At 54.8% G+C, this 25,717-nt stretch overlaps 1 protein-coding gene across 5 annotated transcripts in view; it reads left to right on the forward strand.

The window, feature by feature from the left end:
• Positions 1–25,717, forward strand: part of sipa1 (signal-induced proliferation-associated 1) — a 131,706-nt gene that overhangs the window by 52,962 nt on the left and 53,027 nt on the right. For all 5 annotated transcript variants that reach the window (XR_015075087.1, XM_085976233.1, XM_085976234.1 and 2 more), the window contains exons 3-8: positions 2,574–2,704; positions 5,321–5,509; positions 14,349–14,523; positions 17,792–17,895; positions 19,121–19,278; positions 21,826–22,408. Coding sequence is in view for 4 of the 5 variants with exons in the window: in XM_085976233.1 (XP_085832359.1) it covers positions 2,574–2,704; positions 5,321–5,509; positions 14,349–14,523; positions 17,792–17,895; positions 19,121–19,278; positions 21,826–22,408 (1,340 nt within the window). In the remaining variant the exon portion in view is untranslated. The remainder of the gene's footprint in view (positions 1–2,573; positions 2,705–5,320; positions 5,510–14,348; positions 14,524–17,791; positions 17,896–19,120; positions 19,279–21,825; positions 22,409–25,717) is intronic.

Below are 25,717 nucleotides of genomic sequence, written 5' to 3' on the forward strand. Positions count from 1 at the left end.
TCAACTTGCATAGAGCCTTGGTTAGACCACACTTGCAGCACTGCTCAGAGTCCTGGTCTCCATTTCACAAAATGGATCCAGAGACATTGGAGAAGGTGCAAAATAGATTTACAAGGGTGATACCAGAACTGAGAGGTTACACCTATCAGGAAAGGATGAACAGGCTGGGGCTCGTTTCTCTCGAAATGAGAAGGCCGAGGGGTGACCTGATAGAGGTGTTTAAGATTATGAAAGGGTTCGATAGGGTAGACGTAGAGAAGATGTTTCCCCTTGTGGGGGAGACCAGAACTAGGGGCCATCAATATAAGATAGTCACTAATAAATCCAACCGGGAATTCAGGAGAAACTTCTTTACCCAGAGAGTGGTGAGAATGTGGAACTCGCTACCACAGGGAGTGGTTGAGGCGAATAGTATAGATGCATTTAAGGGGAAGCTCGATAAACACGAGGGAGAAAGGAATTGAAGGTTATGTTGATGGGGTGAGATGAAGAGGGGGCGGGAGGAGGCTCGAGTGGAGCAGAAACACCAGCACGGAGCAGATGGGCCGAATGGCCTGTTTCTGTGCTGTATATTCTCTGTAACTATGTAAACAGTGGGTGTCAGCATCACAGCTAAGCCTGATGCTTTACTCCTGCGATATCCCCACACACGCGCTCTCCAGCAGGATTACTGAATAGCGATGAGGAGTGCGAGACACGACTCATGCCCCTCTTTCCCTGCACCACCCCATCGCCCCCCAAACACACACATGATTGGCTGACGCCAGTCTCAGTGCCCTATTGCAGGTGGGGCTTGGCATCGTACTGGGTGGTGGGGGGGGGGGGGGCGGTGTGGGGGCCGCATTCATGCTTTGAGTCACTGAGCGAAACCCACAAGAGTTTCTGAGCGGAAAACAAGCCCACTCAATCAGAGATCGCCCGAGGAAGACTGCGATCGAAAGCGCGGTAGGGATCTCCGTAGAGCTGGGACTGGAGGGGACTTCCTTTGTTCAGCTTCGACTGTTTATCCTGTACGCACCTCGGGAACCTGCGGCGCTTTCTTCCCCCGTGCAGTTACGTGACTCAGTTCGCTTCCTGTCAGTGTCGCAATCAGCTCTCTCTCTCTCTCTCTCACACAACACTCTGCCGCGGCCTTCAATCTGTGCCCCCAAATCACGTGGCCCGGCAGAGGATGTTGTGGTCGGGCTGAGGCGAGCGCCTTGCAACCAAAGGCCCCTGCTCTGGAGTCGGCCATCTTGAGCGCGAAGCTCAGAGGAACTTCAATGAGCTGTCGGGTGTTTTGCTGCCCGCTGTCCCTTTCTGATATTCAATTGTGCTCCGCACTGTTGCTGTCCTCGCGTCTGGGCGGCCATTTTTTGACACGGACAAGTCTGGCTTTCGGGGAGGAAGAACGTTGAAGGTTGGACACTGGGCAGGAAAAAGTCACATTCTAAAGGTGTATTTCTTTTTAAAAAGTCTAAAAGCTATGCTTTTGCAAAATATGGCCTCTAGTCATAAAATGGCCCCCAGTCTCCAATACACAAAATGACCCCCAATCTCCAATCCACAAAATGGCCCCCCAGTCCCCAATCCACAAAATGGCACCCCAGTCTCCAATACACAAAATGGCCCCCAGTCTCCAATCCACAAAATGGCCCCCAGTCTCCAATGCACAAAATGGCCCCCAGTTTCCAATCCACATAATGGCACCACTGTCTCCAATCCACAAAATGGCCCCAAGTCCCCAATCCACAAAATGGCACCACTGTCTCCAATCCACAAAATGGCTCCCAGTCCCCAATCCACAAAATGGCACCACTGTCTCCAATCCACAAAATGGCCCCCAGTCCCCAATCCACAAAATGGCCTCTCGTCCAAGCAACTCTCTGATTTTTGCACCCAAGCAGTCATTTTCGTGTGGGAGCGTCATCGGGCTATTCCACTGTGTGTGTGGAGTGGGGGGGAGTTTGCGGGGATGGTGGTGCCATGCCACGCCACATAAACTAAGGAGGTCCCACCCCCCAACCCACCCAATGGAAAGTTACACGTTTTGGGAATATTAGGTGGGGATAGGGTTGGGCTAAGATGTGCTACCCAGTTAACATTCGAATAGCCTGGTTTCCAGTCTCTCCTACAAAGAATGACCCACTTTGGTGAAATATCGGAGAGCGGCCTCCACCCAACAATCCGCACCCAGCGTGAGAGGGGGCACAACACTGCGATAAAGTGGGCACAGGGTGCCGTGATTCCCTCGGGGGGCTATTTTGTGGTGTGAAGACTGGGGGCCATTACGTGGAGTGAAGACTGGGGGCCATTTTGTGGAGTGGAGACTGGGGGCCATTTTGTGGAGTGGAGACTGGGGGCCATTATGTGGAGTGGAGACTGGGGGCCACTTTGTGAATTGATGAGCCTTTCCAGTGATCTTATGGTATCGTCTTTCCTACAGGTGCTAGTGACATCTACTGGCTGAACATCCGTATGCATCCTCCTTTCTTTTCTCGCTGAGTTGATAGAATAGAGGCTGGATTTTTTTCTGTGGGGTTGAATATTCATAGCTCACCCCAACACTGACCGCACTGCCTTGGTTTCTACAGAGCATCAGAACTTCTTTGGAATCGACGAGAGCCTCGGCCCAGTGGCAGTCAGCCTGAGGCGGGAAGACAAGGACAAGGATGCAGGGAGCAGCTCGCAGTATAACTACAGGATCATTGTCAGGACCACAGAGGTATGCAAACTCACCCACTGGTGAATGGAGTTGGGGAACTTCATTATGGGATGGAGGGAATGACTGACAGGGGGTGGGTGGGGTACGTACAGTCAGTAAAATATTATGCATTTCACCCCTAGGTGCATAACCTCCTCCAGCCGACAACCCCCGAGATCTCTGCGCTCTTCCAATTCTGGCCTCTTGAGCATCCCCGATTTCCATCACTCCACCATTGGCGGCCGTGCCTTCAGCTGCCTGGGCCCCAAGCTCTGGAATTCCCTCCCTAAACCTCTCCGCCTCTCTCTCTCCTCCTTTAAGTCGCTCCTTAAAACTGACCTCTTTGACCAAGCTTTTGGTCGCCTGTCCTACTATCTCCTTATGTGGCCATTATCGAAGCTACCATTCGAAGCCCTACAGGAGAAGGTGGTACATGAAAAGAAAAGTCATAATTAGACTTTGAACGGGTTGATGTGACAAGCAGAGGGACTTGGGGGCTTCAGATCCACAAGACCTTAAAATAAGCAGCACCTCAAGTGGACAAGGCCATAATAAAACGCTGATGGAGACCTGGGTTTTAAGGCACCAGGTATAAGAAAGGAAGATCTTGCATTTCTCCTGCGCCTTTCACCACTTCAGGATGTCCCAAAGCGCTTTACAGCCAATGAAGTACCTTTGGAAGTGTAGTCACTGTTGTAATGTAGGAAACATATAGAGGGCGATTTTGTCAATGGGGAGCTTTTGGAGGCAGGACTGCTGCTTGTCGGGTTTTAGTCCCGCCTCCATCGACTTGTGGCCAACCCAGGCTATTTTCCCTTGATTGACCTTGTTAAGCCCGCACAGCAGGCCAATTAAGGGGAAGCCGGTTACAGAGAACGTCAGCGTATGATGTTTCATCTGTTTGACCGATGAATTGTCATTGTTTGACAGCCCTGTGAAGCTGTCAATCACTGACATTCTCTGTAGTTTGATGAGTTCCTGTATTCAAGACTCATCAAACCTCTTCTGTGAGCAGAAATTAGATGGTTGTTGCATCAGAGAATGCAGCAGCCATCTGTCATCTCTGCCGCGGAGCTGCGAGACTCTCCGCATCCCCAACTGTTGAAGCCTGCAGGAAGAAACAAAGGTAAGTCAACATTTTCTATCACTTTTCACTCACCTCACACACTTACCTCTCCACACTTGCACCCATCATTCACCTCCACAGTGCACTTTTGCACCCCGCAGACCCACTACTCGCCTCGCTGACCCTGGCGGGGTTTCCCTGACATCGGGAAGCCCGCGCCTCTGTTGGAAAAATGGGGATAATCCTCTTAACTGCTTGTTAACTACCTGTTAACAGGCAGTTAGGTGGCTGTAACCCCCTTCCCGCCTCCAGGAGACGGCGCGGGTCGGCTAAACGCCTCCTGGGAAGATGGCACGGTGGCGGGATGGGCACCCGCCCCCAGATTCTGCCATTTTGCCAGCAGTCCTGCCTCCCCAGGGCTGGCAAGATGGCGCCCATAGAGTATATATTGAGTTCCCGCTTTGGGCGCACATTTGCACCCAAAATTGCACCCGCTTTGAAAAGTGTTTCCCCCCCCACCCCCCCCCCCCCCCCCCCGAGTTTCCGCTCAAACTCTCATGCATGTCGCCGAACTCAAAATCTGAACAGCGCGATCAGGCCGGGTTTTAAAACCTAATTTAAAAAAATATATTGCATTTAAAAATATTCCTTGATATTGTTAGGAGCGGTAACTTGGTGCAGTTTGATTAATGCAGCTGAATATGGGTTTATCACAGAAAACAAGCTCTTTCAGTGCCAATCCACCTGTGAGCAACCCGATTTTAAATGACTTTTCAAACAGATACAGAAATATTTTCCAGTTAGATCGGGGTACAGTGGTCAGTTCCTTAGTAAAAAAAAAAAAATTCTTTCAAAACCAATCCTATTAGTGTCCCCGCGCCCAAGAGATCCAGCTAAATTTTTGGAGCCTCCTCGAAGGGCCCGCAAACGAGCGCAATTAGCGGAAACTCGCCATGGCGATGAATCCGCACTGGGGCCGTGGCCAGCTTTTGTGGGCGGGGCCGGCTTCGAGCGCGGCGTTTTTAAAACTAACGCAAAAGGTTGCAGAAACTCGAGTGGCTCTTAAAATTCTGCACTCTTTCGTAAGAACATAAGAAATAGGAGCAGGAATAGGCCCCTCGAGCCTGCTCTGCCATTCAATAAGATCATGGCTGATCTTGGGGCCTCAAAGCCACTTCCCTGCCCGCTCCCCATAACCCTTCACTCCCTTATCTCCACCTTAATGACCCGGCCTCCACGGCTCTCTGGGGCAGAGAATTCCACAGATTTACGACCCTCTGAGAGAAGAAATTCCTCCTCATCTCAGTTCTAAAAGAGCGACCCTTTATTCTGAAACTGTGCCCCCGAGTTCTAGATTTCCCCACGAGGGGAAACATCCTCTCTGCATCTACCTTGTCGAGCCCCCTCAGTATCTGATATGTTTCAATAAGATCACCTCATTTCGCGCCGGTTACGCTGATATCGGGGGGGCTGGTGGGGGGGGGGGGATTTGCGGGGAAAGGGACTAGCACAATCGAGCGGAAACTCGAGCAGAAACGTCGAGCTGTCAAACACGTGATTTGTGCCCACAGCTCCGGACTCTCCGCGCGTCGATCCTGGAGGAAGCGTTTTCCTCGTCGGTCCGTCACGGAACGCAGCGGGGGATCCCGCCGAAGAAACTTCTGGAATACGTGGTGCCGGGGCTGAACATCCACTGCCTGCGGCTGGCTTCCAACTCGCCCAAAGTCCCGGACATGCTGCTGAAGCTGGACGAGCAAGGGGTAGGCCTCGGAGATTCCTGCCCATTCCTGGGCGCCGTTCAGTCCGCGTTCCCCCGCGCAGAGATCCCCGACGGGGTGGGATCACTCTGGGGTCAGCATGCAACCCCACCCCCTTTTAAAGAGACACTCCCACCCTATGGACCCCCTTTTAAAGAGACACTCTCACCCTCAGAACCACTATTATAGAGACACTCTTGCCCTTAGGAGTCCTTACAGTATCTCCTGTACATGTACAGTACACAGCGGGTAAAAGGGAACGATTCACTCCTGTCTGGTACTGTACTGCCCGTGTGTGTATCTCAATGACAGCTCCTGTACATGTACAGTACACCCAGCGGGTAAAAGGGAACGATTCACTCCTGTCTGGTACTGTACTGCCCGTGTGTGTATCTCAATGTCAGCTCCTGTACATGTACAGTACACCGGGTAAAAGGGAACGATTCACTCCCGTCTGGTACTGTACTGCCCGTGTGTGTCTCAGTGTCAGCTCCTGTACATGTACAGCACACAGCGGGTAAAAGGGAATGATTCACTCCCGTCTGGTACTGTACTGCCCGTGTATGTCCCAGTGTCAGCTCTTGTACATGTACATGTACATGTACATGTGATGTGCCTCAATAATTCCGAGACTCGAAGGTAGCAGAACAAAACAAGGCTTTTATTAACTTAGAACGAAACACGTAAGCGAGAGAGATGTCGTCCTTCTGGAGATTGGGGCTAGACTGAAGCTAGCTTACAAACGGGGCCAGGTATGGGCGGAGCCCTACACACAGCACATTCCAGCACATTCCAGTACACAATACAATGAGGTCTGGGGGAAGGGAAATGACACTGAAACCGATCTCAGTCACAGGCAGTGATGAATGGAAATATTTCATCACATTCACCCCTTCTATAGATTTAGTCTGTTCGGGGGTTTGATAGTCCTCTGCGACCGACGTGGCTGTTGCGGTGCCGCGGGTGTCGGCTGGGTGTCCCCGGTAGCCTCCTGGGTCTCTGCCGGGGGTGCCGCCAGGTTTGTTGAAGGGGTAGTTGGTGGGGGTGCCGTTGGTCGGTGTTCTTCCGGGGGTGATGAAAGAGTAGTGGGTGGGTAAGAGTTGCTGTGATCGTCGTTGCCGCTATTGCCGTGGTTGTTGTCGATGCCGGCTGGGGCGACGTCTTTTATGGACACTGTGTCCTCCCTTCCGTCGGCGTGCCGGACATATGCATATTGGGGGTTGGCGTGGAGTAGGTGTACTGGCTCCACGAGAGGGTCCGTCTTGTGGCCCCTCACATGCCTTCGCACGAGTACCGGACCTGGGGTGGAGAGCCATGACGGCATGGATACGCCTGAGGTGGATTTCCGGGGAAAGACAAACATTCGTTCATGAGGCGTGGTATTAGTGGCCGTACACAATAGCGACCGTATCGAATGGAGCACATCCGAGAGGACTTCCTGCCAGCGGGAGATAGGGAGGGAGGCCCTTGGTCCTTAGAGCTAGAGTGACTGCTTTCCATACTGTCCCGTTCTCTCGCTCCACTTGGCCGTTACCCCGGGGGTTGTAGCTGGTGGTACGGCTCGTGGCGATCCCCCTGGACAGCATGTACTGGCGTAGCTCTTCACTCATGAAGGACGCCCCCCTATCCGTATGGATGTAGCTCGGCATACCGAACAGGCAGAACAGGCTGTTGAGGCATTTAATGACCGTGGCGCTGGTCATGTCTGGGCAGGGGAAGGCGAATGGGAACCGGGAGTATTCGTCCACAATGTTCAGGAAGTAAACATTGCGGTCGACGGACGGGAGGGGGCCCTTGAAATCTAAGCTGAGCCGCTCAAAGGGCCGTGTAGCTTTGATTAAGTGGGCTCTATCTGGGCGGTAGAACCGAGGCTTGCACTCAGCGCAAGTGCGGCAGTTCCTGGTCAGGGACCGAACTTCCTCAATCGAGTAGGGTAAGTTACGGGACTTTATGAAGTGGAACAGCCGCGTGACCCCTGGGTGGCAGAGGTCGTTGTGGAGGGTCTGTAGCCGATCCCCGGTGGCGCTGGCACACATCCCTCGTGAGAGGGCGTCAGGGGATTCGTTAAGGGCCCCTGGCCGGTAAATGATGTCGTACTCGAAGGTGGAGAGCTCGATCCGCCACCTAAGAATCTTATCATTTTTAATCTTCCCCCTCTGTTTATTATTGAACATAAACGCTACCGACCGCTGGTCGGTAAGTAGGGTGAAGCGTTTGCTGGCTAGGTAGTGGCGCCAGTGGCGCACTGCCTCCACGATGGCTTGGGCCTCCTTTTCCACGGAGGAGTGTCTGATCTCGGGCCCTTGGAGGGTCCTCGAGAAGAAAGCTACGGGCCGCCCCGCCTGGTTGAGGGTGGCCGCCAAGGCGAAGTCAGACGCATCACTTTCCACTTGAAATGGAGTGTTCTCGTCCACTGCCTGTAGCGTGGCCCGCTCAATATCCTGCTTAATGCTTTTGAAGGCGGCGTGGGCCTCAGCAGAGAGCGGGAAAGAGGATGCTTTCAAGAGGGGGCGGGCTTTGTCGGAGTAGTTGGGGACCCATTGGGAATAATAAGAAAATAACCCCAGGCATCTTTTCAGGGCTTTGGGAGTGTTGGGCAGGGGCAGCTCCCGTAGGGGGCGTAATCGGTCGGGGTCTGGTCCGATTTCCCCATTCTCCACCACGCTGCCTAGTATGCAGAGGCGCGTGGTGTTGTAAACGCACTTGTCCTCGTTGTAGGTGAGGTTGAGTTTTTGTGCGGTTTTCAGGAACCTCTCGAGGTTCGAGTCGTGATCCTGCTGGTTGTGACCGCAGATGGTGACGTTGTCGAGGTAGGGGAAGGTTGCCTGCAAGTGGTGGTCATCGACCATGCGGTCCATCTCCCTCTGGAAGACCGAGACCCCATTCGTCACCCCAAAGGGGACTCTGAGGAATTGGTAGAGGCGTCCGTTCGCCTCGAAGGCGGTGTACGGGCGGTCCTCTGGTCTGATAGGGAGCTGGTGGTACGCTGACTTGAGGTCGATGGTGGAGAACACCCGGTATTGGGCGATTTGGTTCACCATTTCTGATATGCGGGGTAGCGGGTAGGTGTCTAGTAGGGTGTACCTGTTGATCGTTTGACTATAGTCGATCACCATTCGTTTCTTCTCGCTACCCCTTACCACTACCACTTGGGCGCGCCACGGGCTGTTGCTGCGTTCAATAATGCGCTCTTTCAGGAGCCTGTCTACCTCGGTCGCGATAAACCGCCTGTCCTCCCAGCTGTACCTCCTGCTTTTGGTCGCTATTGGCCGGCAGTTAGGGGTAAGGTTCGCGAATAGCGAAGGCGGCTTTACCTTCAGGGTAGCCAGACCACACACTGTGAGGGGCGGCTGGGACCCACCGTACTTGAGCGTGATGCTTTGGTGGTTGCACTGGAAATCCAGGCCCAAGATCACGCTCGCACATAGGTTCTTCATGATTAATACTTTAAAATTATCATATACAGTTCCGTTAACGCACAATTGTACCGTGCAGTAACCCAGAATGGTCGATGTCTGGGTTTTGTCAGCCATAGAGATGGTACCCTGAGTAGGGACCACCTTTAGGGAGAGTTGTTGTGCCAGTTCTGGGTGGATAAAGCTCTCCGTGCTTCCACTGTCAATTAAGCATTTAACCCGGCACCCGTTTACCTCGATGTCCACCATTGATCTGGATAGCGGGTGCGGCCTGGTCTGGTCCACTGTGACCGATGCCACTGTAGGGCCCTGATCGATACAAGATGGCGTCCACGCTGTCTGCTCACAAGATGGCGGACCCCACGAGGTCGGGCAAGATGGCGTCCAAGATGGCCGCTCCCACGGCGCACACGCAGCGGTGGCGGGTTTTCCGGCGGGGTTCCCTCTGCACACCTTCCCGAAGTGCCCCTTCTTACCGCACTTAAAGCAGGTGGTGCCTTTCGCCGGGCACAGGTTTCTGGTGTGCTTTGGCTGCCCGCAGAAGTAGCAGTTGGGTCCCTGACGCGTCGCGGCTGTCGTAGGGCTTCTGGGGGGAGAGCGGGGCCCAGCCGGTGTCGGGCTGTCGGGCGGGGAAGATGCCTTCCAAGATGGCGGCGCCCTCGGTGCACACGTGGCGGCGTGGACGGCGCGGGCTGAAGAGTAGGCGTCCGAGTTTCTCTGGGCCACATCCAGGGATCGCGTGGTGTCCGCAGCCTGTTTCAGGTCCAACCCCGTTTTTTTCCAGCAGTCTTTGCCGGATGTAAGTGGAGCTGAGGCCTGTGATGAAGGCATCGCGAACAAGCTCGTCAGTGTACACCGCGGCTTTTACATCTCGGCACTTGCAGTCTTTGCCAAGCATTTTCAGGGTGCTTAGGAACTCCTCTACCGATTCCCCAGGTCGCTGTGCGCGGGTGGCGAGCAGGTGCCTAGCATACACCTCATTCGTAGGCTGCTGGTAATGCGCCTTTAAGATGTCGCAGGCGGCCAGGTACGTCTCGGCGTCTTGGATGAGGAGGTAAACCCGGTGGCTTACCCAATTCCGCAGAATTCCGAGTCTCATCCTTGCAGCGTCCGTAGCGTCTTTGACGGCTGCGGAATTGTCCAGGAAGAATTCCATACACTCAAACCAGTGTCCGAAGCGTGCTGATGCGTCCGGAGCATGTTGATCCAAATCCAAACGTTCGGGTTTCAGGAGTTGATCCATAGTGTTGAAAAAATAAGTTAATAAAATTGATGTGCCTCAATAATTCCGAGACTCGAAGGTAGCAGAACAAAACAAGGCTTTTATTAACTTAGAACGAAACACGTAAGCGAGAGAGATGTCGTCCTTCTGGAGATTGGGGCTAGACTGAAGCTAGCTTACAAACGGGGCCAGGTATGGGCGGAGCCCTACACACAGCACATTCCAGTATACAATACAGCACATTCCAGTACACAATACAATGAGGTCTGGGGGAAGGGAAATGACACTGAAACCGATCTCAGTCACAGGCAGTGATGAATGGAAATATTTCATCACATGTACATGTACATGTACAGAGCAGGTAAAAGGGAACAATTCACTCCCGTCTGGTACTGTACAGCCCGTGTGTGTCTCGGTGTCAGTTCCTGTATATGTACAGTACACAGCGGGTAAAAGGGAATGATTCACTCCCGTCTGGTACTGTACAGCCCGTGTGTGTCTCGGTGTCAGTTCCTGTATATGTACAGTACACAGCGGGTAAAAGGGAACAATTCACTCCCGTCTGGTACTGTACAGCCCGTGTGTGTCTCAGTGTTGGCTCCTGTACATGTACAGTACGCAGCGGGTAAAAGGGAACGATTCACTCCCATCTGGTACTGTACAGCCTGTGTGTGTCTCAGTGTTGGCTCCTGTACATGTACAGTACGCAGCGGGTAAAAGGGAACGATTCACTCCCATCTGGTACTGTACAGCCTGTGTGTGTCTCAGTGTTGGCTCCTGTACATGTACAGTACGCAGCGGGTAAAAGGGAACGATTCACTCCCGTCTGGTACTGTACAGCCTGTGTAAGATGTGCCTACTGTGTAGCAGGGAGTCATTGGATAGTCCAGGAGGCAGCGAGGAATTGTTCAAACACCACAGCTCAGGAACCTCAGCACAGCGCGGGAACAGAACCTGGCTCCTTCCTGGTCTTTGTGCCTCAGCTACTGACGGCTAAACTCACTGAGCTATCCGCCAGCCAGCCCTTTGGCAGGGCGGGCACAAGGCTGGCATCTCACGGGCTGATATATCCCTGTGATAACACACGTGCTGTGTGACGTGAGCTTCCAGTGTCACAAGGTGACAGATAAAGAAAACATCATCAATAATTGACACAGTGCACATGGGGGGGGGGAAATGTAATTCATTATTAATGTATATTTAAACGGCAAGGCCTAGCTCGGCAGGTGAAGGCAGCCCAGGGTGCGCCGCGGAGTCACGGAGACAGGGGAGGTGCTGGGTTCCACCTCCAGCCTGTGCTGATCTCAGAGAGGGCAGGGAGTAGGGGTCGGAAAATCCGCCAGAGTTCAGTGACTGTGTGTGCGAGACTGTGTGTGTGACCGTGACTGTATGTTAGTGTGTGTGTGTGTGTGCACGAGACTGACTGCGTATCTGTGTGTATTTGTATGTTTAAAGTGTGTGAGCATGACTGTGTGTGTGACCGTGACTGTATGTTAGTGTGTGTGTGAATCCCAGCCAAAAAGCATTCAACAGAATCGTCAGGGCCCACCCCCTCACAAATATCCCTACTTGCGCTCTCCCTCTGTGTGTCTCTCTCGCCCTCTCCCCGCTCTCTGTCTCTCCCCGCTCTCTCTCTCTCTCCCCGCTCTCTCTCTCTCTCCCCGCTCTCTCACTCTCCCCGCTCTCTCACTCTCCCCGCTCTCTCACTCTCCCCGCTCTCTCTCTCTCCCCGCTCTCTCTCTCTCCCCGCTCTCTCTCTCTCCCCGCTCTCTCTCTCTCCCCGCTCTCTCTCTCTCTCCCCGCTCTCTCTCTCTCTCCCCGCTCTCTCTCTCTCCCCGCTCTCTCTCTCTCTCCCCGCTCTCTCTCTCCCCGCTCTCTCTCTCCCCGCTCTCTCTCTCTCTCCGCTCTCTCTCTCTCTCTCCCCGTCTCTCTCCCCGCTCTCTCTCTCTCCCCGCTCTCTCTCTCTCCCCGCTCTCTCTCCCCGCTCTCTCTCTCTCCCCGCTCTCTCTCTCTCTCTCCCCGCTCTCTCTCTCTCTCTCCCCCCGCTCTCTCTCTCTCCCCGCTCTCTCTCTCCCCGCTCTCTCTCTCTCTCCCCGCTCTTTCTCTCTCGCCCCGTCTCTCTCCCCGCTCTCTCTCTCTCCCCGCTCTCTCTCTCTCTCTCTCCCCGCTCTCTCTCTCTCCCTGCTCTCTCTCTCTCTCCCCGCTCTCTCTCTCTCCCCGCTCTCTCTCTCCGCTCTCTCTCTCTCCCCGTCTCTCTCCCCGCTCTCGCTCTCTCCCCGCTCTCTCTCTCTCTCCCCGCTCTCTCTCTCTCCCCCCGCTCTCTCTCTCTCCCCGCTCTCTCTCTCTCTCTCCCCGCTCTCTCTCCCCGCTCTCTCTCTCTCTCTCCCCGCTCTCTCTCTCTCTCTCCCCGCCGCGCTCTCTCTCCCCGCCGCGCGCTCTCTCTCCCCGCCGCGCTCTCTCTCTCCCCGCCGCGCGCTCTCTCTCCCCGCCGCGCTCTCTCTCTCCCCGCCGCGCTCTCTCTCTCCCCGCTCCCCCGCTCGCTGTCTCTCCCCGCTCTCTGTCTCTCTCTCTTGCCTTGTCTCCCCCCTCTCTCTCTCTGTCTCTCCATCTCTCCCCCTCTGTCTCTCCATCTCTCCCCCTCTATGTCTCTCTCCCTCTGTCTCTCCCTGTCTGTCTCCCTTTCTCTCCCACTCGCTTCCCCTCGCGCTCTCTCCCCCTCTCCCTCTCTCTCATCCTCTCCCTCTCCCTCTTGCCCTCTCTCTCCCTCTGTCTCTCGCTCTGTCTCTCCCCTCTATCTGTCTCTCCCTCTCCCTCTCACTCACTCCCCCTCTCCCTCTCACTCACTCCCCCTCTCCCTCACTCCCTCTCGCCCTCCCTCTCTTTCTCTGGTCTATTGAGTAAAGACGAGATGCCGAGGCCTTGGGGAGCTCTGCCTGTTAAATTACTGGGCTGGAATGTGAAGGAAAGTGAATGATGAATACTTTTAACAGGGCCTGACTGACTTTATGAAGTGGTTAATTAATTATTCAGAGCAAGGAGAATGACATGATTACAGTTTTAGAGGAACTCAATCTGGGCTTTGTAGGATCCATTCACAAATGAGGCTTTCTTTTTAAAAAGGAAACTGTTTTTCTATTCCTGCACCCACTGACGAAGGAACTGACTCTCACTGGGGTACAGGTTCCACACACACTGACTCTCACTGGGGTACGGGTTCCACAGACACTGACTCTCACTGGGGTACGGTTCCACACACACTGACTCTCACTGGGGTACGGGTTCCACACACACTGACTCTCACTGGGGTACGGGTCACACACACACTGACTCTCACTGGGGTACGGGTCACACACACTGACTCTCACTGGGGTACGGGTCACACACACACTGACTCTCACTGGGGTACAGTTCCACAGACACTGACTCTCACTGGGGTACGGGTTCCACAGACACTGACTCTCCCTGGGGTACGGGTTCTACAGACACTGACTCTCCCTGGGGTACGGGTTCCACAGACACTGACTCTCCCTGGGGTACGGGTTCCACAGACACTGACTCTCCCTGGGGTACGGGTTCCACAGGCACTGACTCTCACTGGGGTCCAGTTCCACAGACACTGACTCTCCCTGGGGTACGGGTTCCACAGACACTGACTCTCCCTGGGGTACGGGTTCCACACACACTGACTCTCACTGGGGTACAGTTCCACAGACACTGACTCTCACTGGGGTACGGGTTCCACAGACACTGACTCTCCCTGGGGTACGGGTTCCACAGGCACTGATTCTCACTGGGGTACGGGTTCCACAGGCACTGACTCTCACTGGGGTACGGGTTCCACAGACACTGACTCTCACTGGGGTACAGGTTCCACAGACACTGACTCCCACTGGGGTATCCAGCTGGGAAACTCCCATTATTGGGGCCCCTGTTGGGGGACTCCCATTATTGGGATCCATGCTGGGAGAGTCCCGTTATTGGGGTCCCTGCTGGGAGCCTCCCATTATTGGGATCCATGCTGGGAGAGTCCCGTTATTGGGGTCCCTGCTGGGAGCCTCCCATTATTGGGGTCCCTGCTGGGTGCCTCCCGTTATTGGGGGTCCCTGCTGGATGCCTCCCGTTATTGGGGTCCCTGCTGGGAGACTCCCGTTATGTGACGTTTGCGTTGTGTCATGTGTGTCTCTTGTGTTCCTTTACCCCACAGTTAACGTTTCAGCGGAAGGTGGGGGTCATGTACTGTAAAGCAGGACAGAGCACCGAGGAGGAGATGTACAACAACGAAACTGCGGGTCCCGCCTTCGACGAGTTCCTCGACCTCCTGGGTCAGCGGGTCAGGCTGAAGGGCTTCGAGAAGTACCGAGCTCAGCTGGACAACAAGAGTAGGTCGGAGTGGGACGGATGCGGGGGGTGGGGGGTGTAGGGGAGCAGTAGGTGGGGATTGGGGGATGGGGGTGCTAGACCCCTTAGTACGGAACTGTGGGGAGGGGGTCGTCACGTGTCCAGAGCTGGTGAGTTCAAATCCCACCGCCTGGCAAAATGCAAAATTCATACAGTCTTACAGCACGGAAGGAGGCCACTCGGCCCATCGTGCCAGTGCTGACTCTTTGAAAGAACAGTCCAATTTAGTCTCTCACCTCAGATTTTTCCCCTATAACCCTGCAAATTCGTCCTCTTCAAGAACATGTCCAATTGCCTTGTGAAAGTTCCTGTGAAATCTGCTTCCACTGCCCTTTGTGTTAGTGCGATCCAGATCTTAACAACACTCTGTGTGAAGAAAACAGACTCCTCATTTCCCCTCTAGTTCTTTCACCAATTATTTTCAATCTCTGAACTTTGGTTCCTACTTGCCAGAGAAACAGTTTCTCCAATAACGGTCGGCAACCGTAAGAGCAAACCTACATAAGACGTAGGAGCAGGAGCCGGCCATTCGGCCCCTCGAGCCTGCTCTGCCATTCAATAAGATCATGGCTGATCTGATCTTGGCAAGTTGCCGGGCTGTCGTAAAAGACCCAACCGGTTCCTCACGTGTCCTTCAGACAATGGGACCCTGCTGTCCCTACTCAGTCTGGGCCTACACCGGTGCCACACCGTGCGCTTGGCGCACTCGAGCGCCCCCTGACAAACCAGTTGGTTGTGTAAACGGGTGGTCAATAAATGAGACCGAATTCAAAATAAACTAGGAGAGTAGGGTTACATAGAATTAACAGCATAGAAACAGGCCATTCGGCCCATCTGGTCTATGCCGGTGTTTCTGCTCCACACCAGCCTCCTCCCACCCCTCTTCATCTCACCCTATCACCATATCCTTCTATTCCTTTCTCCCTCATGTGTTTATCCAGCTTCCCCTTAAATCGATCTATACTATTCGCCTCAACCACTCCCTGTGGGAGCGAGTTCCACAAGTGGAAACATCTTCTCTACGTCTACCCTATCGAACCCTTTGACGTAATAAAGACTCACGACGCACTTGGTTGCACATAAAGCAAGGCTTTAATCGACTTGTAACAAAACATGGAGGTCTAGTTAGTAGTCACTAGCTTCCTGTTTCCAGACTGTCTCTGGCCAAGTTGGGCCCACGCCCAAGTATTTATACTCCTCGGGCGGCGCCCTCAGCTGGCCTTTCAGTAGTACTTCCTGAGTTACTTCTTGTAGAAGTTGCGATTTATGACACCCTTCATAATCTAAACACCTCGATCAGGTCACCCCTCAGCCGTCTCTTTTCTACAGAAAAGAGCTCCAGCCTGTTCAGTCCTTCCTGATGGGTATAACCTCTCAGTTCTGGTATCATCCTTGTAAATCGTTTTTGCACCTTCTCCAGTGCCTCTACATCCTTTTTGTAATATGGAGACCAGAACTGTGCGCAGTACTCCAAGTGTGGTCTATCCAAGGTTCTCTAAAAGTTTTAATATAACTTCCCTGCTTTTCAATTCTGGTCTTGCACTCGCTAGAGTACAGCATCCACCTGTTGCGATGACTTTTTTATCAAAGCCACGCCAAAGCACCTTGATTATGTTCGAATAAAATTGTGTGTCCCCTTAGTTCAAGTCGGAGCAGCAGTGAAGGGGACCTAGAGCTGGTCTGTACCGTTCGCACCCCACCGCCCCCTTGGGCCCAGGTAGGGGAAAAAGATTAGTCAGAGGCCCTGCATTGAAGGCCCAAGGAGTCCTAATGGGATGTGTGTGAAAGACTTGCATTTATATAGCGCCTTTCACAACTTCCATCCCACAGCACTTCTCAGCCAATGAAGTACTTTTTGAAGTGTGGTCACTGTTGTAATGTAGGAAACGCGGCAGCCAATTTGCGCACAGCAAGCTCCCACAAACAGCAATGTGATAATGACCGGATCATCTATTTTAGTGACGTGATTGAGGAAAATTCCCCCTGCCCTTTTTCCAATAGTGGCCACGGGATCTTTTATGTCCACCCGAGAGGGCAGACGGGAGCCACGGTTTAACGCCTCAAGCGAAAGACGGCACCTCCGACAGTGCAGCACTCCCTCAGTACTGCCCCTCCGACAGTGCAGCACTCACTCAGTACTGCCCCTCCGACAGTGTCGCGCTCCCTCAGTACCGCCCCTCCGACAGTGCCGCGCTCCCTCAGTACTGCCCCTCCGACAGTGCGACGCTCCCTCAACACTGCCCCACCGACAGTGCCGCGCTCCCTCAGCACTGCCCTTCTGACAGTGCGGCGCTGCCTCAGCACTGCCCCTCCGATAGTGCGGCGCTGCCTCAGCACTGCCCCTCCGACAGTGCGGCGCTCCCTCAGTACTGCCCCTCCGACAGTGCGGCGCTCCCTCAGTACTGCCCCTCCGACAGTGCGGCGCTCCCTCAGTACCGCCCCTCCGACAGTGCGGCGCTGCCTCAGCACCGCCCCTCCGACAGTGTGGCGCTCCCTCAGCACCGCCCCTCCGACAGTGCGGCGCTGCCTCAGCACCGCCCCTCCGACAGTACTGCCCCTCCGACAGTGCGGCGCTGCCTCAGTACTGCACCTCCGACAGTGCAGCGCTCCCTCAGCACTGCCCCTCCGACAGTGCGGCGCTGCCTCAGCACTGCCCCTCCGACAGTGCAGCACTGCCCCTCCGACAGTGAGGCGCTCCCTCAGTACTGCTCCTCCCGACAGTGCGGCGCTCCCTCAGCACTGCCCCTCCGACAGGGCAGCGCTCCCTCAGCACTGCCCCTCCGACAGTGCGGTGCTCCCTCGGTACTGCCCCTCCGACAGTGCGGCGCTGCCTCAGTACTGCCCCTCCGACAGTGCGGCGCTGCCTCAGTACTGCCCCTCCGACAGTGCGGCGCTGCCTCAGTACTGCCCCTCCGACAGTGCGGCGCTCCCTCAGTACTGCACTGAGAGTGTCAGCCTAGATTATGGGGCCCAAGTCTCTGGCGTGGGACTGGACCCCATGACCTTCTGACAAGGGGGTGAGAGTGCTGCCCACAGAGCCACCTCTGCCAGTGGGTGAGGGCAGAATCAGGCGTGACTGTGATGCCCCTTCTTCCCCCATGTCAACACTCACCTAGCCGAGGTATCGGAGGTATGCCAACCTCTGTGGAACCGTGTACCCCAGGAAGGGGACAACACCTTCGGTGGGAGGAGGGGGCGGAGTAAGGGCAGAATGGAACGGGGTCCTCAAAACCTCTCCTTCTCTTGCAGCGGACTCCACGGGCACTCATTCACTCTACACCACATACCAGGAGTACGAGGTCATGTTCCACGTGTCAACTATGCTTCCATACACTGCCAACAACAGCCAGCAGGTGGGTACCAAACCCTCTGGACCCCCACCCTCCTATCGGGCAGGGTCCACAGGTGACTGCTTTCAGTGGTCAGGTTAAAGCGTTTCAGTCCAGGTTCTGCTACTGAACACACCAGGGTATAAGGTGACAACTCCCTCGCGTCTGGTACTGCATGTCCCCTGTACACCCGCGGATTAGATCACGAACCACTTCTCTTCCAATCCGGTGTCAGCACCGAACAGGGCAGGTACAGCACGGGTTAGATACAGAGTAAAGCTCCCTCGACACTGTCCCATCAAACACTCCCAGGGCAGGTACAGCACGGGTTAGATACAGAGTAAAGCTCCCTCTACACTGTCCCATCAAACACTCCCAGGGCAGGTACAGCACGGGTTAGATACAGAGTAAAGCTCCCTCTACACTGTCCCCATCAAACACTCCCAGGGCAGGTACAGCATGGGTTAGATACAGAGTAAAGCTCGCTCTACACTGTCCCATCAAACACTCCCAGGGCAGGTACAGCACGGGTTAGATACAGAGTAAAGCTCCCTCTACACTGTCCCATCAAACACTCCCAGGGCAGGTACAGCACAGGTTAGATACAGAGTAAAGCTCCCTCTACACTGTCCCATCAAACATTCCCAGGGCAGGTACAGCACGGGTTAGATACAGAGTAAAGCTCCATCTACACTGTCCCCATCAAACACTCCCAGGGCAGGTACAGCACAGGTTAGATACAGAGTAAAGCTCCCTCTACACTGTCCCATCAAACACTCCCAGGGCAGGTACAGCACGGGTTAGATACAGAGTAAAGCTCCATCTACACTGTCCCCATCAAACACTCCCAGGGCAGGTACAGCACGGGTTACATACAGAGTAAAGCTCCCTCTACACTGTCCCATCAAACACTCCCAGGGCAGGTACAGCACGGGTTAGATACAGAGTAAAGCTCCATCTACACTGTCCCCATCAAACACTCCCAGGGCAGGTACAGCACGGGTTACATACAGAGTAAAGCTGCCTGTCCCACAGCACCAGCAGACCCCAATGATATAAGAGTCTGCCGATCAGAGAAGGAAAATTCAGCACACTCGGATCTTAATGTCTTAAGACTCAAGCTAGTCCGCGATATAGTAAAGAATCAGGGCTGGAGGCTGAGTTGTCGAGAGTGTTCTGTGTCCTGTTCAGGTATGCGGTTTCTGATTGATTCGCTCTCTTATACTTGTTCCTTATCTTGTGATTCTAGCTTCTACGGAAGCGTCACATCGGCAACGATATAGTCACGATCGTCTTCCAGGAGCCCGGAGCTGACCCGTTCACTCCGAAAACCATCCGATCCCACTTTCAGCATGTCTTCCTTGTAGTGCAAGTCCACAATCCCTGCACCCAGCAGGTCTCCTACAGGTACGTACTACAGGTCTCCTACAGTCCCATCAAACACTCCCAGGGCAGGTACAGCACGGGTTAGATACAGAGTAAAGCTCCCTCTGCACTGTCCCATCAAACACTCCCAGGGCAGGTCCAGCACGGGGTTAGATACAGAGTAAAGCTCCCTCTACACTGTCCCATCAAACGCTCCCAGGGCAGGTCCAGCACGGGTTGGATACAGAGTAAAGCTCCCTCTACACTGTCCCATCAAACACTCCCAGGGCAGGTACAGCACGGGTTAGATACAGAGTAAAGCTCCCTCTACACTGTCCCATCAAACACTCCCAGGGCAGGTCCAGCACGGGTTGGATACAGAGTAAAGCTCCCTGTCCAACAGCACCAGCAGACCCCTATGATATAAGGGTCTGCCGATCAGAGAAAATCTCCTACTGATTCCTGCTCTTAAGAACATATGAACATTGATGGACAGGTAAAGTCCCTCTGATCCATCCAGCCTGTCCCCCTTGTGTATCACAATATATAAACTCTCTACCCCACCTAAAACCATGTGTTCCAATAGTGCCCTGGGCTCCGTAACATCCACCTCAGAGGGCAGACGGGGGGGTCTCGGTTTAACATCCAAGCCGAAAGACGGCCCCTCCGGCAGTGCAGCGCTCCCTCAGTACTGCACCGGGAGTGTCGGCCTGGGTTCTGGTCTCGTGTCTTGGAGTGGGGCTCGAACACCTCAGAGGCACTCACTTGAGTCAAACTGACACTCGAAGAGGCTGAAAGGCTCTCCCGTGGAGCGGGGCGAGGGGCAACTGAAAAACAGTGGAGCAGAGCTGGAAGAGTGCGAGCTGGGGTGTCAGGCCAGAGGAGGTGGTGGAGGTAGGAAGGGTATTTGTAAATGTGTGAGTAAATTCCTTCTACTGTATACCTGCCTTGGTTCACACAGAGAGTTGTTAAGATCTGGATCGCACTACCTGAAAGCCGATTCCACGGGAAATTTCAGAAGGCAATTGGTCGTGTGCTTGAAGAGGAATCATTCGCAGGGCTATGGGGAAAAGGCTGGGGAGTGGGACTAATGGAATAGCTCTTTCAAAGGGCCGGGCTGAATGGCCTCCTTCTGTGCTGTAAGAGTCTATGATTCGTTCCCTTAATCCCCTTGGCTAACAGGAGGGAAGAAAACAAAAAATTGTCCATAGAAACAAATAAATAGAACGTTTACTGACAGGCAGAAAATGCTGGAAATACTCAGCAGGTCAGGCAGCATCTGTGGAGAGAGAAACCGAGTTAACGTTTCAGGTCGATGACCTTTCACGTTTCCTGACGGAAGACTTCCCGAACTTTCTTTCATCTTCATCCCTGAACCTGTGTGTTCTTTTTAAGCTAGTGTCGCACTCGCGCCTCTGAGTCAGAAGGTCGTGGATTCGAGCCCCACTTCTGAGACTTGAGCCCATAATCCAGGCTGACACTCCCAGTGCAGCACTGCTGGAGGTGCCGTCTTTCGGATGAGACGTTGAACCAAGGCTCCCGTATGCCCTCTTGGGTGGACGTGAAAGATCCCACGGCCCTATTTCAAAGAACTGGAGAGTCCCGGCCAATATTTATTCCTCAACGAACATCTAAAACAGATGCTCGGGCCACAGAAGTGCCAGGCAATGACTATCTCCAACAAGTGAGAGTCTAAACACCGCCCCTTGACATTCAATGGCATTACCATCACCGAATCCCCCACCATCACCATCTGGGGGGTCACCACTGACCAGAAACTTAACTGGACCAGCCACATAAATACTGTGGCAACAAGGGCAGGTCAGAGACTGGGTATTCTGCGGCGAGTGTCTCACCTCCTGACTCCCCAAAGCCTTTCCACCATCTACAAGGCACAAGTCAGGAGTGTGATGGAATACTCTCCACTTGCCTGGATGAGTGCAGCTCCCAACAACACTCTAGAAGCTCGACACCATCCAGGACAAAGCAGCCCGCGTGATCGGCACCCCATCCACCACCTTAAACATTCACTCCCTCCACCACCGGCGCACCGTGGCTGCAGTGTGGACCATCTACAAGATGCACTGCAGCAACTCGCCAAGGCTTCTTCGGCAGCACCTCCCAAACCCGCGACCTCTTCCACCTAGAAGGACAAGGGCAGCAGACGCATGGGATCACCAACACCTCCAAGTTCCCCTCCAAGTCACACACCATCCTGACTTAGAAGTATATCGGCCGATCCTTCATCGTCGCTGGGTCAAAATCCTAGAACTCCCTCCCTAACAGCACTGTGGGAGCACCTTCACCACACGGACTGCAGCGGTTCAAGAAGGCGGCTCACCACCACCTTCTCGAGGGCAATTAGAGATGGGCAATAAATGCTGGCCTTGCCAGCGACGCCCACATCCCATAAAAACAAATTTAATTTATCACATTGCTGTTTGTGGGATCTTGCTGTGCTCCTACGTTTCCGACATTACAACTGTGACTAACTTCAAAAAGTACTTCATTGATTGTAAAGCGCTTCGGGACGTGCTGAGGTTGTGAAGAACGCTGCATAAATAGAGGTTCTTTCTTTCTTCTTCCCAGTGTTGCAGTCACCCGATCGAAGGACGTCCCTGAGTTCGGGCCCTTTTTCCAGAAGGGAGTAGCCTTCCCCAAATCGGCCAACTTCCGGGAATTCCTGCTCGCCAAAGTGGTCAATGCCGAGAACGCAGCGGAGAAGTCTGAGAAGTTCCACGCCATGGCAACCAGGACACGGCAGGAGTACCTCAAGGACTTGGCGGACAACTACGTCACCACCGCCACCGTGGACTCCTCCTCGTCCAAGTTGGCGGCCATCATCTCCCTGCCCACTAAGAAGAAGGAGAAGCTGAAGGGGAATCGGGCCCCCGAGTTACACAGCGCCGGAGCCCTGGTCTGGAGCGTCACCGCCCGCCGCGCACACGCCCCCGAGGAAGCCGAATGCATTCTGGGAATCTCCAATGAGTTTGTTGTGCTGCTTGACCAGAAGTTGCGGGTAGTCGTGTTGAATTGCTCCTGCAGGGACGTGATTGGTTGGACCTTGTCTCCGGGGACCATTATAATTTATTACGAGCGAGGCGAGTTCGTGGCGGTTAAGACTTTGGACAGCCAGCCAGATGACATCACTGAGATTGTCCACCGGCTGGAGGTAAGTGTGGGAAGAGACCGCGAGATGTGCACCACCACCACAATCACCACCAGTGTGCTGCCTAAAACATAAAATGGAGTCTCACCTCTGTGTCGTGAGGCTAGAAACCCCATGTAATTAATTACCCTGTCTCATGCAACCCAACCCACACCAACCAAACCCAACCCAAATCAACGCAACACAATTCAACCCAACTCCACCCAACTCAACCCACACCAACCCAACCCAACTCAACCCACACCAACCCAACCCAAATCAACGCAACTCAACCCGACCCAATTTAACCCGACCCAATGCGACCCGACCCGACCCAACTCAACTCAACCCAACTCAACTCTCCTCCTCCTCACTGACTCCTCCTCCTCCTCACTGACTCCTCCGCCTCCTCCTCACTGACTCCTCCTCCTCCTCCTCACTGACTCCTCCTCCTCCTCCTCACTGACTCCTCCTCCTCACTGACTCCTCCTCCTCACTGACTCCTCCTGCTCCTCACTGACTCCTCCTGCTCCTCACTGACTCCTCCTGCACCTCACTGACTCCTCCTGCTCCTCACTGACTCCTCCTGCTCCTCACTGACTCCTCCTGCTCCTCACTGACTCCTCCTGCTCCTCACTGACTCCTCCTGCTCCTCACTGACTCCTCCTCCTCCGCACTGACGACGACTCCTCCACCTCCTCAGACGACTCCTCCACCTCCTCACTGACGACGACGACGACTCCTCCTCCGCACTGACTCCTCCTCCGCACTGACTCCTCCTCCTCCTCCTCCTCACTGACTCCTCCTCCTCCTCCTCACTGACTCCTCCTCCTCCTCCTCACTGACTCCTCCTCCTCCTCACTGACTCCTCCTCCTCCTCACTGACTCCTCCTCCTCCTCCCCTCTGACTCCGACTGCTCCTCACTGACTCCTCCTCCTCCTCACTGATTACTCCTCCTCCTCACTGACTCTGACACCTCCTCCTCACTGACTCCTCCTCCTCCTCACTGACTCCTCCTCCTCCTCCCTGACTCCTCCTCCTCACTGACTCCTCCTCCTCCACCTCCTCACTGACTCCTCCTCCTCCACTCCTCCTCCTCCTGACTCCTCCTCACTGACTCCTCCTCCTCCTCACTGACTCCTCCTCCTCACTGGCTCCTCCTCCACCGCACTGACTCCTCCTCTGCCTCACTGACTCCTCCTCCGCCTCACTGACTCCTCCTCCTCCGCCTCACTGACTCCTCCTCACTGACTCCTCCTCACTGACTCCTCCTCCTCCGCCTCACTGACTCCTCCTCCTCCTCACTGACTCCTCCTCCGCCTCACTGACTACTCCTCCTCCTCCTCACTGACTCCTCCTCCTCCTCACTGACTCCTCCTCCTCCTCACTGACTCCTCCTCCCCCTCACTGACTCTTTCTCCTACTCTGACTCCTCCTCCACCCCTCACTGAATCCTCCTCACTGACTCCTCCTCCTCACTGACTCCTCCTCCTCCTTCTCCTCACTGCCTCCTCCTCCTCACTGACTCCTCCCCCTCCTCACTGACTCCTCCCCCTCCTCACTGACTCCTCCTCCCCCTCCCTGACTCCTCCTCCCCCTCACTGACTCCTCCTCCCCCTCACTGACTCCTCCTCCCCCTCAGACTCCTCCTCCTCCCCCTCACTGACTCCTCCTCCCCCTCACTGACTCCTCCTCCCCCTCACTGACTCCTCCTCCTCCCCCTCACTGACTCCTCCTCCTCCCCCTCACTGACTCCTCCCCCTCACTGACTGCTCCTCCTCCTCACTGACTCCTCCTCACTGACTCCTCCTCCTCACTGGCTCCTCCTCCTCACTGACTCCTCCTCCTCCTCAATGACTCTTTCTCCTTCTCTGACTCCTCCTCCACCCCTCACTGACTCCTCCCCCTCACTGACTCCTCCTCCTCACTGACTCCAGCTCCTTCTCCTCCTCACTGACTCCTCCTCCTCACTGACTCCTCCTCCTCCTCAATGACTCTTTCTCCTCCTCTGACTCCTCCTCCACCCCTCACTGAATCCTCCTCCTCCCTCACTGACTCCTCCCCCTCACTGACTCCTCCTCCTCACTGACTCCAGCTCCTTCTCCTCCTCACTGACTCCTCCTCACTGACTCCTCCTTCTCCTCACTCCTCCTCACTGACTCCTCCTCCTCACTGACTCCTCCTCGCTGACCCCTCCTCGCTGACTCCTCCCCCTTGCTGACTCCTCCCCCTCGCTGACTCCTCCCCTCCCCCTCCTCGCTGACTCTTCCTCCTCTTCCTCGCTGACTCCTCCCCCTCCTCCTGACTGACTCCTCCTCTTCTTCCCTGACTCCTCCTCCTCCTCTGCACTGACTCCTCCTCCTCTGCCCTGACTCCTCCTCCTCACTGACTCCGACTCCTCCTCTTCACTGACGACTCCTCCTCCGCCTCACTGACTCCTCCTCCTCCGCCTCACTGACTCCTCCTCCTCACTGACTCTTCCTCCTCTTCCTCACTGACTCCTCCCCCTCCTCCTGACTGACTCCTCCTCCTCCTCACTCACTCCTCCTCGCTGACTCCTCCTCCTCCTCCGCACTGACTCCTCCTCCTCCGCACTGACTCCTCCTCCTCCGCACTGACTCCTCCTCCTCCGCACTGACCCCTCCTCCTCCGCACTGACTCCTCCTCCTCCTCACTGACTCCTCCTCCTCCTCACTGACTCCTCCTCCTCCTCACTGACTCCTCCTCCTCCTCACTGACTCCTCCTCCTCACTGACTCCTCTTCACTGACGACTCCTCCTCCTCACTGACTCCTCCTCCTCCTCCTCCTCACTGACTCCTCCTCCTCCTCACTGGCTCCTCCTCCTCCTCACTGACTCCTCCTCCTCACTGACTCCTCCTCCTCCTCACTGACTCCTCCTCCTCCTCACTGACTCCTCCTCCTCCTCACTGACTTCTCCTCCTCCTCACTGACTCCTCCTCCTCCTCACTGACTTCTCCTCCTCCTCACTGACTCCTCCTCCTCCTCACTGACTCCTCCTCCTCCTCCTCACTGACACCTCCTCACTGACTCCTCCTCCTCACTGCCTCCTCCTCAATTCAACCCAACTCCACCCAACCCACACCAACCGAACCCAACTCAACCAACACCAACCCAACCCAACCAACACCAACCCAACCCAATTCAACCCACACCAACCAAATCAAAGCAACACAACTCAACCCAACTCCACCCAACCCAACCAAACCCAACCCAAATCAACCCACACCAACCAAATCAAAGCAACACAACTCAACTCAACGCAACCCAGCTCAACCCGACGCGACCCTACCCGACCCGACTCTCCTCCTCC

The sequence above is a fragment of the Somniosus microcephalus genome, unplaced genomic scaffold (genome assembly GCF_052327205.1).
Source record: "Somniosus microcephalus isolate GS21.2 unplaced genomic scaffold, FLI_Smic_1.0 unresolved_chr2, whole genome shotgun sequence".
In the NCBI taxonomy this organism is placed as follows: domain Eukaryota; kingdom Metazoa; phylum Chordata; class Chondrichthyes; order Squaliformes; family Somniosidae; genus Somniosus; species Somniosus microcephalus.